This window comes from Oncorhynchus clarkii, chromosome 10 (assembly GCF_045791955.1).
Source record: "Oncorhynchus clarkii lewisi isolate Uvic-CL-2024 chromosome 10, UVic_Ocla_1.0, whole genome shotgun sequence".
NCBI classification, from domain to species: domain Eukaryota; kingdom Metazoa; phylum Chordata; class Actinopteri; order Salmoniformes; family Salmonidae; genus Oncorhynchus; species Oncorhynchus clarkii.
In genome coordinates this window covers 35,593,880-35,607,239 of record NC_092156.1, presented here as the reverse complement: position 1 = coordinate 35,607,239, position 13,360 = coordinate 35,593,880, and the positions used below count along the sequence as shown (strand labels likewise).

Below are 13,360 nucleotides of genomic sequence, written 5' to 3'. Positions count from 1 at the left end.
ACAGTAGATTAATCAGGCTTAAGCCATGTTTCAGTCAGGCCAATCACATCAAGATTATGATCAGTGATTAGTTAATTGACAATAATTGCCTTTGAAGTAAGGGATCTAACATTAAGTAGCCCTATTTTGAGATGTGAGGTATCATGATCTCTTTCAATAATGACAGGAATTATGACAGGTCAGGTCTTTATCCTAGTGAGATTGCTAAGGCGAACACCGCCATATTTAGTTTTGCCCAACCTAGGTCGAGGCACAGACACGGTCTCAATGGGGATAGCTGAGCTGACTACACTGACTGTGCTAGTGGCAGACTCCACTAAGCTGGCAGGCTGGCTAACAGCCTGCTGCCTGGCCTGCACCCTATTTCATTGTGGAGCTAGAGGCCTGTCTATGTTGGTAGATAAGATGAGAGCACCCCTCCAGCTCGGATGGAGTCCGTCACTCCTCAGCAGGCCAGGTTTGGTCCTGTGTGTGGGTGAGTCCCAGAAAGAGGGCCAATTATTATTATCTACAAATGCTATCTTTTGGGATGGGCAGAAAACAATTTAACAAAAATCCAATTAAATTTGAAAATGTTTCAAATTCCAAAATCATGTAACAGAATTTGGTTATTCCAGAACTGTAATTTACATGTAAATAAACATAACAATGTTTTATGTTTTTAATACTGCAGATAGAATGCTCTGTGTGCCAGAGATGGTACCATTCAACTTGTCTGGGGATGACAAAGAAGGACTTCAACAAAGGAAAGTAGAAAATTATTGGAAGGGGCCTCTTTGCTGTTAAATTAGAGATGTATAAATAAATGACTGTTGTGCATTGAAACTACTTTAAAATGTGGAACTGTTGCACTCAAAATGCAAAAATTTATTTGGCATACAATTTAAGATTGTAAACATTGTACAACTTTATGTAAACAGTGGCTAACTTCATATAGAACAAATTGCACTTGAAATTAACATTTCTTTAAAGTTATTGCAAATAAATGCATATTTTCACTTTTTTTCTGAGACAATCACTGATTAGATTTCTTCATCTTTAAATGCAATATTTGAGATTTTATGTATTTCTATCAAATCAAAACTGGAAATTATACTAAAAACAAAAGTTTGTAAAAGTATAGTAGACATTTAGACTAAATCATACTTAGTTTGATGTTTATTTGACAAACCGTGAATTAGTTATTGATTCATACTGCTTTAAATGGCATTTATAGGTTTTATATCAAGTCAAAACTGGAATTTCTACTCAAAACAAAGTTTGTAAAAGTATGCTAGACATTTATAGAATAATTCATACGTAGTTTGATGATTCTGCCATAATCAGTGAAAACATTATTGATTTATAGAGCTTTAAATGCCATTTTATTTGTATTTATATTTATTTTATTTAACCTTTATTTAACTAGGCAAATCAGTTACCATTTTACAGAGGCCAGTTCATGAAGGAAGGCTTGCTCATTAAAGTTTTTAGTAAGGGTCTATGACAAATCAGGACAGGTCATTTCACTGAGCAGCCACACAGGCTGTAAAACAGTGATCACTAAGGTCATTACAGAAAACACCAGACTGATACCTATCAGGATTATTTGTGAGGATAACATTGAGGAGAGCAGCCTTTTCTGGGTGTTTGGAGTCATACCTTGTGGGATTGGTGATAACCTGAGAAAGATCTAGGGAGTCCCATTGCTTTAGGACTTGGTCAGGTGGTTTAAGCATGTCCCAGTTTAGGTCACCTAGCAGGATAAATTCAGACTTGGTGTAAGGGGCCAGGAGAGAGCTTAGGGCAGGTAGGGTACAGGCCTGTGCTGATGGAGGACGATAACACCCAGCAACAGTCAACAAAGAGATATTTGAAAGTTTAATCCTTAAAACCAGCAAATCAAATTGTTTGGGGACAGACTTGGTAGAGACAACCGAGCACTCTAGATGATCCTTGGTAAAGGTTGCCCCTCCCCGACCTTTGGAAGATCTGTCTTGCTGAAAAAGGTTATATCCAGAAAGGTTAACATCAGTATTCAAAACACTCTTCCTTTACCACGTCTCAGTAATGACCAACACATCTGGATTAGAGCTGTGAACCTACACTTTCAATTGATCCATTTTAGGTAATAAGCTTCTAGTGTTAACGTGCAGAAAACCCAGGCTTTTATGAGAGCAGAAATCAGTGAAGCAGATATCAGAGCACAAGTCAGAATTGGGGCTAGCAACAGTGGATGGGCCAGTGTGTACATGCACATTTCCAGATATCATCAACAGTAATACAATCAAGGCACGGCATAGCACAGGGAGAGCTCTGCAGTGCAGTCATCTGAATCTGAATGTGCATCAGATGGCAACAAGATCATATTGTACAGCAATTTCATCAGGTAACATGAATACAAAGCCGGTGAGAGGTGGTTAGAATAGGATGGGAGGCCAAAAGTCCATGTAACCAATAGAGAGTCAGAGTCCGGAGTGTGGGAACAAACATAGTCTGTCCCACGGTTGGGTAAAGAAAGTTTGTAGTCAACAAAGTATGCAGGGGTCATGAGGCAAATAGCCAAATGTACAAGCAAAAAATATATATAGAATGACTTGGGGCTAGCTATAGAGTCCCTCACCCCAACAGTGAGCATTGGCAATGGGAGTAGATGTCACACCCACTTAGGAGAAGCCTTCATTTCTGGATGCAGATTTCTTGTAGATGTTATGTATTTCTATCAAGTCAAAACTGGAATTGTTCCTCAAAACAAAGGTTGTAAAAGTTTGCTAGACATTTATAGAATAAATCATACATAGTTATGTTTCTGTCACCAATGGTGAATTAGTTATTGATTTATACCGATTTAAATGGCAATTTATCTTTCTTTTTTAAAGCAGCAAATCGTTTTATGATTAGTGATCATCCTTTGAGTGAAAGTGAAAGAGAACAGAAGAGAATATAATGATTCCTATACATCTGAGGACTGTGGGTATTGGAATACCAAAGATTATCAGTCAAAACTTTTGTTTTCTGTTAAGTGACAAGGAAAAAGCATACTGTCCTCACCTACCAAAATGCATGGTTAGAGAACAAACTGAAGTGAATTTGCTCTTATTTTTTTATTTTCCATTTCCTCTGAAAATGGTTGAAAACCTTGTTTACTAGGTCAGCAAAGTAACATTGTACATTTACTGAAAAACATAATTGAACAAACCAAAACATGAGTTGCATTCAGCCAGTAAACTATTTTGCTATGTTTCGCCAAAAGACATACTCAATTACCTGTCTCCCGAAAACAGTGTGTACCATTCTTTATTACTACCATTGAAGTAAGTAGAAGATGAAAGCAGGAACCACATGGAATGAAGTCAAGAAAACTGCGTAGAACAGAGTTCACTGGAGTGAACATGAACCTCTGAGGACTTTTGCTCCACTAGGAGCTGAAAAAAGTATACTGAACAAAAATATAAACATGTAACAATTTCAACGATTTTACTGAGTTACAGTTCATATATGAAAATCAGTCAATTTAAAAATTCATTAGGCCCTAATATATGGATTTTACATGACTGGAAATAGAGATATGAATCTGTTGGTCAAAGATACCAAAAAAAATAAAAATTGGCCTCAGGATCTCGTATGTATGTTTGAGCATTCAAATTGCCATAAATAAAATGCAATTGTGTTTGTTGTCCATAGCTTATGCCTGCCCATACCATAACCCCACCTCCACCATGGGGCACAAAGTTGACATCAGCAATCCGCTCACCCACACAATGTTTTGGAGGATTTGGCAGACTGTGTATGGCGGCTTATGGTTGAGAAATGAACATTAAATTCCCTGGCGGACGTTCCTGCAGTCAGCATGCCAATTGCATGCTCCTTCAAAACTTCAAATTCATCTGTGGCATTGTGTTGTGTGCCAAAACATCACATTTTAGAGTGGCCTTGTTGTCCCCAGCACAAGGTGCACCTGTGTAATAATCATGCTGTTTAGTCAGTTTCTTGATATGCCACACCTGTCAGGTGGATTTCTTGGCGAAAGACAAATGCTCGCTTACATGGATGTAAACAACTTTGTGCATGACATTTGAGAGAAATGTTTTTTGTGCGTATGGAACATTTCTGGGACCTTTTATTTCAGCCCATGAAACCAACACTTTACAACCAACACTTTACATGTTGCGTTTATATTTTTGTTCAGTATATATATACACACACAAATATACAGAGGTTTTCCGTTTTCACCATGAGACAAAATTATTTCTGGCAAGCTTAAATTCACATGCGCGAAACCATACCTTTGCTCTAAAAAGACCATTATTCAGTGGGAACAGCTTAGCTCATCATAGCAGACAACAGTTCTCTATGAATCTTTTCATGTTTCTCTGCAATGTTGAACTGTGTGGTGCACAATATCAGCCTGGTCTCAGACTAGACGTAACATAGCAAATATAAATCCAGGACACTCAAATTAGTATGTCACGTTACATTTTAGTTATGCAGAGCAATTACGGTTAAGTGCCTTGCTCAAGGGCACAGAGAGTATTTTATTTTTTCTACATTTGGTTACATAGTTACATAAGACAGGTTACTTGAGGCAAAAACTAAAGGAGGTTGGTCAGGGTGGGGGCGTAGAAAAACGAACGTCTAGCAACCCAAAGGTTGCGTGTTCGAATCTCATCACAGACCACTTAAGAATTTTACTTAATTAATACATACAAAATGTAACATATAATAAATGTATGGAGACAGATTTACATTTATTATGTTACGTCTACCCCAGAGTCCAGATTCTGGGCTCACAGGCATGGGCTTGATTCAATCAGATCCTCCTTAACCGGTGATAACTGACAACTGCATGGCAGTTTCATTGTTTATTATTTAGGCGATGTTGGGGGTGTAACTGTGTTGGAGCTGTGAAATCAGCAAATTGGCTCCCATTATACCTATCGTGGACATTGACATTGGATGCACAATCCCACGCAGCCTGTTACAAGTTCAAACACTGGAATGTGTTGTAATCTACACCTCAATTAGGCTGACATCAATCCTTATGTTTCACGACTTTCAATTTGAGTGTCATTTCCATATAGCCTACACTTTCTCGTTCTGAACTTCTAACGCGAGAGGGATTTAAGGACGGATGTGGTTTCGCGACAATGACAAGAGCAGCCGCTCACATATTTGATAGCTTTAACGCAGTTACACCTCGACATTGTCTAAATAATAACAGCTCAGTTATCCTGGGTTAGCTCCAGAACTGATTGAATCTTAGCCTAAATTGAACATAAACTTCACTTCAGATAGACTTAAACATCCTCTACAGAAAGGTTTGAACCTCCTCTTCATCTCCTCAATTAAAGGCATCAGTCATGAAGGTAATGTGCCACAGAGGCTTTCATGTACCACAAAGACCTTTTATTTTTTTGAAAGGATAGAAAAAAAGTCTTGCAGCTGAGCTTTTAATGGAAGTCATTGCAGAATTCTAACTCCCGGGCACAAAGCTAAAATCACTGAGAAAAGCATCAAGGCCCTCTCACAGACACAGGGTTTTCTTTTTTGTTGGTTTATTGACATTGGCGCTTAAAAAAGGTAAAAGTTAAATAACAAGTTGACATTGATGATGTCACTATTGCAACCATTCCTTTCAGGGGTGGAAAATGATTGTACACGAAACAAAACTAGTTGAAATTTGTTTTCAGGTCAGGCATTAGATTACTTTATATACAGAGGATTTTGTGCGTGTTCCATGTCAACGGATGACACCATTCTTCAGGCTCATTCAATGTTGACCAATCTCTATCACGTCCTCCTTGTCCTCTTAGAACTGGGAACAGAGCTGAGAGAAATGGAACACCTTCATAGCAGAGCTGCAAGTCCTACTTCACATATTTCTCCATGAATTTCTTGTGGAACTCCGAGCGCAGAGTGTCATTGACAAAGCGTTTCTCCCGGCGTGCCTCATCCACTCCCTTTGCACAGTTCTTGAACACGACGTCATCGTCCCACCTTAGAGAGAAAGAGACAGGAGAGGATGTAAAACAACAGTCATCCACAGCCATGCTCTAAGCTGTGGTGTGTGTGTGTGTGTCTCTCAACACCTTCTCTTGACGCTGAAGGCACTCGGGGTGGGGACTATCTGTTGTTGCTGCTGCTGCTGCTGTCCAGCCAGGTTGAGCAGAGGATTCCCACTAAGGATGTTCTCCATGCGGATCCTCTCCTCCTCTGCTTTCTGCTCCCGCTCCTGGCACAGGACACAAAACATGTTGGTCAGAGAGGACCAGGTGCAAAGCTCTCATTCGCTGAAGTATTGCTCTTAGCAACGCTTTCTGATTGGCCTTGAGTAAAGATGGTTGCACAACAAGCACTGATCTAAAAAATATATATTAAAAAATCTACAAAAAAGGTCAACATGTTTAACGCTAGAACTGCTAAAGCGGTCATTTGGACTACTCATAAACTACAACTTTTTATTACTCCGAAATGTTGGAAGTCTTGATTTTTCCTAAATAAGTCTGTATAACTGTTAAGGGAATTTTTATCTATAATGACTAATTATGTATACATTTCAATCAGGATGTACTATTATGCTATTATGTTACTGTATATGTACTAATCAGAATACTATTATGTTACTGTATATGTACTAATCAGAATACTATTATGTTACTGTATATGTATGAATTTTCTTTCTTAATCCTAGTACTGAATATAATGTGTGTAAATATAATCAAGGATTAGAACAATGACTGTCTGTTCCTTGGTAGAAATGAATGAACTAAATCTTCAGACTGGCTAGAATGCTTATCTACACCGGAAGACCTTGGCTCAGCCATAAATTATATTAAATTGGTAGGGAGACGATGTGGGAAGGCTTGAGATACTGCCTTTGTACCAGGGTGGGAGAAGAGACGGGTTGGTACTGGAACTAATGACGTCATTTTCAGTTTATAACCTGTGGTAACCTGTATCGTGTTCAGTACTCTCGTGAATAAACTCTGCTGATTGACTTTAAGACTGGGCTCTGTCCATTATTATAGAATAAGGGTCTTACAAATCCTTATGAATTGACAGAGTGTTTAATTTTAATTGGGTATTAAAACATGGAGCAATTAATTCCTGTATCAATAACACACTGTCGTTAGAATATTAATGTCACAAACAGAACTGGAGCTATAAACCAGTTTTAGGAGGGCAGGTCATTTTTTTTAATGCCCCTCCTCCCAACAGTAGGGCCTGCTCCGCTCTTCCGATAGTTGAAGGTTCCGTGCCCAGTTGATAATCAATCCAATAATTTCTTTGAAACTGAACCTAAACCAACATTAATTTCACACATATAACAGATGAAATAAATGAAGTAAAGTATGATAAGATCTTCGAAACTGAACCTAAACCAACATTAATTTCACACATATAACAGATTAAATAAATTAAGTAAAGTATGATAAGAGAGAATGGGTGTTGATGAGCGAGGGGAAGCAAATGATGCAGAAATAATGTCACCAACTGTGAATGAAGAACAGGACCGGCCATTCTGTTATTCTAACTATAATCTCAAAATGGTATGTACCCTATATCAGTCCACCCTGGCCTACTTGGAGTAGGCTACACAGGGAAAGTGTGCATAATTTACAATGGCAAGAAGACCAAGACGAATGGATGCACATGCTGAGTTAGCATTGCTACAATATCTGAACGAAAACGACTCAGTTGAGGAAGAAATGAACCATGACCTCTGATGATTATTCTTCTGATTCTGAGCCTCAGCCTGAACCTACACCCCCGAGGCCTACGCTCGAAAAAAGGCTGAAACAAATGAAAGGTGAGACAGGAAGGGACGGCACGGTTTGGTAGAACAAGCAGGTGACAATGCTACAGGCCGATTATCAGCACAAAATGTAACCACAGAGCGCGGACCCTACATCTCAAGCGGAAAAACAACATCAGCAACGCACTCACCAGCTTTCGTTGTCTGTGTGACATGGACATGCTCCAACTGATGCCATTGCGTGAATATGCACACTGTGTAAGCACAAGCTGACAATAATAAATGGTTTGACTGCTGCCATATCGACACTTACATTCATTATAATGCCATTATTGCTTTTGTGCCAATTTTCACTATTTATCAAGCACACCCCTTTGCTTATAATGATGTGTAGACTACGGATTTTTTCATTTTGATTGTGCGTCTTGCTGGTTGGGGTATTTTTTCAATTTATTTTAAGCTATTGCCGTGTTTCAACAAATATGCTTTCTGTTTTCATAGTTGTAACAAAGGCACTCCACGAATAAAACTGATTGAACACTTGAATCTTGGTGTTTTTTGTTTTTAAATATAGTCTACAGTAACAAACTAACACAAATACTAGTGTTATTTGAAATATATATATACACTGCTCAAAAAAATAAAGGGAACACTAAAATAACACATCCTAAATCTGAATGAATGAAATATTCTTATTAAATACTTTTTTCTTTACATAGTTGAATGTGCTGACAACAAAATCACACAAAAATGATCAATGGAAATCAAATTGATCAACCCATGGAGGTCTGGATTTGGAGTCACACTCAAAATTAAAGTGGATAACCACACTACAGGCTGATCCAACTTTGATGTAATGTCCTTAAACAAGTCAAAATGAGGCTCAGTAGTGTGTGTGGCCTCCACGTGCCTGTATGACCTCCCTACAACGCCTGGGCATGCTCCTGACAAGGTGGCGGATGGTCTCCTGAGGGATCTCCTCCCAGACCTGGACTAAAGCATCCGCCAACTCCTGGACAGTCTGTGGTGCAACGTGGCGTTGGTGGATGGAGCGAGACATGATGTCCCAGATGTGCTCAATTGGATTCAGGTCTGGGGAACGGGCGGGCCAGTCCATAGCATCAATGCCTTCCTCTTGCAGGAACTGCTGACACACTCCAGACACATGAGGTCTAGCATTGTCTTGCATTAGGAGGAACCCAGGGCCAACCGCACCAGCATATGGTCTCACAAGGGGTCTGAGGATCTAATCTCGGTACCTAATGGCAGTCAGGCTACCTCTGGCGAGCACATGGAGGGCTGTGCGGCCCCCCAAAGAAATGCCACCCCACACCATGACTGACCCACCGCCAAACCGGTCATGCTGGAGGATGTTGCAGGCAGCAGAACGTTCTCCACGGCGTCTCCAAACTCTGTCACGTCTGTCACATGTGCTCAGTGTGAACCTGCTTTCATCTGTGAAGAGCACAGGGCGCCAGTGGCGAATTAGCCAATCTTGGTGTTCTCTGGCAAATGCCAAACGTCCTGCACGGTGTTGGGCTGTAAGCACAACCCCCACCTGTGGACGTCGGGCCCTCATACCACCCTCATGGAGTCTGTTTCTGACCGTTTGAGCAGACACATGCACATTTGTGGCCTGCTGGAGGTCATTTTGCAGGGCTCTGGCAGTGCTCCTCTTGCTCCTCCTTGCACAAAGGCAGAGGTAGCGATCCTGCTGCTGGGTTGTTGCCTTCCTACGGCCTCCTCCACGTCTCCTGATGTACTGGCCTGTCTACTGGTAGCGCCTCCATGCTCTGGACACTACACTGACAGACACATCAAACCTTCTTGCCACAGCTCATCCTGGATGAGCTGCACTACCTGAGCCACTTGTGTGGGTTGTAGACTCCGTCTCATGCTACCACTAGAGTGAAAGCATCGCCAGCATTCAAAAGTGACCAAAACATCAGCCAGGAAGCATAGGAACTGAGAAGTGGTCTGTGGTCACCACCTGCAGAACCACTCCTTTATTGGGGGTGTCTTGCTAATTGCCTATAATTTCCACCTGTTGTCTATTCCATTTGCACAACAGCATGTGAAATTTATTGTCAATCAGTGTTGCTTCCTAAGTGGACAGTTTGATTTCACAGAAGTGTGATTGACTTGGAGTTACATTGTTGTTTAAGTGTTCTCTTTTTGAGCAGTGTATTTTTCAGATTCTAATGTTACCTGAGACGTTCATAAACACAGCCAAATTATTATTTTTGCGATAGCTAAATGCCTCAATCGCAAATGAATAGGTGAAATAGGCTGGATCTACACAACAGATGCTCATCTCTACATTAGATGACCTTTAAAGTCTGAAATTGTCAGAGATAAATTAATGGATTGTTTTGTTTGATATTAACAAGTCAATAGAGCCCTATTTACTGCTCCTACTCAGCAACACCTGAAAAATCAATTTGCACTTGGTTGGAGTCAACTGGCATGACTGACCCAGCAGCGATTGATTGTCTTGTAGCGACTTACCTTGCGTTCCTGCTCCTCAGCCCGCTCCTTCTTGATTTTCTCCAATTCAGCCAGCAGAGCCGCAGTGTCATCGTCATCACTGTCCTCCTCAGAGACATCATCCTCCTCCTCATCCTACACCACAAAACAATGAAGATTAGAGGCTGAGTTTAAAAATAAAAAAAAACACAGACTTTACGGTGACTGGTGGATGAACAGGTGGCACCTACGTCAGTGAGAGGGTCATCTGCATCCAGGTTGGCAGCAGGGATTTGATCTAGTCTGGGCCTCTTAGAGGATGAAGATGAGGATGTGGTGTGTTCTGAAAATTGAAAAGAGTCAAACCACCATTTTAATGATGCTGGCTTGAATCCCCTGCAGATGACCCATGTCAACAAAACAAAATAAACAAAACTTTGGGCATAATAGTATGTCAGATGCAAAAATCCCATTGATCTTCTTTACACCCAGTTAAACACAGACATATTTTACATTCAGGTCAAAATTTATCTCGGGACTGGGTTTATTTGTATGCCTGGAGACTCACCTCTCGGTCCCCTCTCTCTAGTCTTCTCCCGGACAGCAACACGCTCCCTCTCCTCCAGCTCCCTGCGGAAGTCCCGGGCACGCACCTCCTCGGGGGCATCCTGGGTAAGCTGCCTGAGGGGATCACACAGGGAGACATACTGGATGAGACAGCACATTATCTTTAACCAGAGGGACCTGTTCCCAACTACTGGTGCAAGACTTAGCCACAAGGGCAAAGACTGATGCCAAGATGCCACAAGGATAGGTGGTGTTGTGTCACTCACCTGTACTTGATCTTAGTGTGACCAGGCAGATCTCGGCTTGAGTACTGTTTGGACAACGCACTGAGATCGCCCTCTCCCTTCCCTCTCCCCCCTCTCGCTGGCTCAAACGTCGGTCTCGCGGCTGTTGTCATTTTTGGTGGCTCTGTAATATTGTGTGAGTGTAATATTTACGGTTCACTTTGTTTATCCATTTAACTTGCTTTGGCAATGTAAACATGTTTCCAATGCCAACAAAGCCCATTGAATTTAATTATAGCTGGCTGGAACAGAGGGCAACAAATATAAATAGATGAAATATTTTATCAACATAACGTTAACAGAAATCAATCCGTATTTAGCTTGCTAACGTTAGCTAACTCGCCATGAGAAAAACAACCCGCAACCCGGTAGCTAGCTAACGTTACTTAAAATATCCATATAGGCTTGCTATATAGTTAACCAATCGACCAAGCTAGCTATATTAGCTAATTTACAAACGATTTCACCATTGTGTGGGTTTTATTATAACATCGGTATTGATTATTGCTGAGCAAACACCAACACACTTGTCTACGCTAACGTTAGTAGTTACTGTAGTGTAGCAAGCTTTCTTACATGCTGCCAGTTGACGTTAGTATGCTGGAAGAATAACTGTCATAAGGTAATGCAAGCTACAGGTTTACTAAAATAATATCATAACTAGCTATCTTTCTCTTTCAAAAACAACTAGCTAATATGGAATAGTTTGCTGGAAAAGTACCTTTTTCCTCACACTATCAGAAGAGAAAGGGCCCTTTGCTTTGGATTTTAGACGCTGTTATCACAGCGTATGAACAACGCCTACGGAACTAGGAAAGGTCAAACAGCAATTATGAAACGCGTTGTTGCAGTAGGCATGTGAGAAACGTTTTTCAAAATAGCCAAATTTTCATTCCACAGTTTCAGTGGTGGAAAAAGTACCCAATTGTCATACTTGAGTAAAAGTATAGATACCTTAATAGAAAGTTATTCAAGTAAATGTGAAAGTCAGCCAGTAAAATACTACTTGAGTAAAATTCTGAAAGTATTTGGTTTAAAATGTATTTAAGTGTCAAAAGTAAATGTAATTACTAAAACATACTTAAGTATCAAAGATAAAAGTATCAATCATTTAAAATTCCTTATATTAAGCAAAGCAGACGGCACCATTTAAAAATGTATGGATAGCCAGGGGCACACTCAGACATTATTACAAAAATGCATTTGTGTTTAGTGAGTTCGCCAGGCCAGAGGCAGTAAGGATGGCCACGTGTTCTCTTGATTAAGTGCTTGAATTTGATCATTTTCCTGTCCTGCTAAGCATTCAAAGTGTAACGAGTACTTTTGGTTGTCAAGGAAAATGTATGGAGTAAAAAGTACAATGTTTTCTTTATGAATGTAGTGAAGTAAAAGTAAAAGTAGTCAAAAATATAAATAGTAAAGTACAGATACCCCCCCAAAAAACGACTTAAGTAGTACTTTAAAGTATTTTTACTTAAGTACTTTACACCACTGCACAGTTTTTCGATCTCAAGAATGAGAAAGGGCTTTCCTCACCACCTTAAATAAGCATGCCCCATTCAAAGAATGTAGAACTAAGAACGGATATAGCCCTTGGTTCACCCCAGACTTGACTGCCCTTGACCAGCACAAAAACATCCTGTGGCGTTCTGCATTAGTATCGAATAGCCCCCGCGATATGCAACTTTTCAGGGAAGTCAAGAACCAATATACTCAAGGTAAGGCTATCTTTTTCAAACGGAAATTTGCATCCTGTAGCACTAATTCCATGAAGAAAGTCCATGGAGAATAAGAGTACATCCTGCCAGTTGCCCACTGTGCAGCCATCTTCATCAACCTGGCCAAGGCTTTTGACTCTGTCAATCACCTCATTCTTATCGGCAGATTCAACAGCCTTGGCTTCTCAAATGACTGCCTCGCCTGGTTCACCAACTACTTCTCAGATAGAGTTCAGTGTGTCAAATCGGAGGGCCTGTTGACCTCTGGCAGTCTCTATGGGGGTGCAACAGGGTTAAATGTTCTCTGTAATATATCAATGATTTCGCTCTTGCTGCTGGTGATTCTCTGATCCACCTCTACGCAGACGACACTATTCTGTATACATCTGGCCCTTCTTTGGACACTTTGCTAACAAACCTCCAATCGAGCTTCAATGCCATACAACACTGCTTCCGTGGCCTCCAATTGCTTTTAAATGCTAGTAAAACTAAGTGCATGCTCTTCAACCGATTGCTGCCCGCACCCTTCCGTCCGACTAGCATCACTACTCTGGACGGTTCTGACTTAGAATATGTGGACAACTACAAAT

The 13,360-nt window shown here is 40.5% G+C and overlaps 1 protein-coding gene across 1 annotated transcript; it reads right to left on the bottom strand.

Moving 5' to 3' along the window:
- Positions 1–4,135: 4,135 nt before the first annotated feature.
- LOC139418364 (protein CWC15 homolog) lies at positions 4,136–11,873 on the bottom strand. The gene is made up of 7 exons (XM_071167760.1): positions 11,774–11,873; positions 11,035–11,176; positions 10,770–10,882; positions 10,453–10,544; positions 10,244–10,357; positions 6,069–6,211; positions 4,136–5,976 (listed from the first exon to the last, which is right to left on the bottom strand). Exons 2-7 carry the CDS (start codon positions 11,163–11,165, stop codon positions 5,847–5,849), a joined length of 723 nt encoding a protein of 240 aa, XP_071023861.1. The 5' UTR covers positions 11,166–11,176; positions 11,774–11,873; the 3' UTR covers positions 4,136–5,846.
- Between the last annotated feature and the right edge of the window lie 1,487 nt (positions 11,874–13,360).

Bases quoted from the DNA above. Each gene is read 5' to 3' on its own strand.
- LOC139418364 (XM_071167760.1), bottom strand. From the start codon at position 11,165: ATGACAACAGCCGCGAGACCGACGTTTGAGCCAGCGAGAGGGGGGAGA. The intron at 10,358-10,452 runs GTAGGTGCCACC...TTTGTGGTGTAG, and splicing joins CAGATGACCCTCTCACTGAC to GATGAGGAGGAGGATGATGT. The intron at 5,977-6,068 runs GTGTTGAGAGAC...TTTCTCTCTAAG, and splicing joins GCCTTCAGCGTCAAGAGAAG to GTGGGACGATGACGTCGTGT.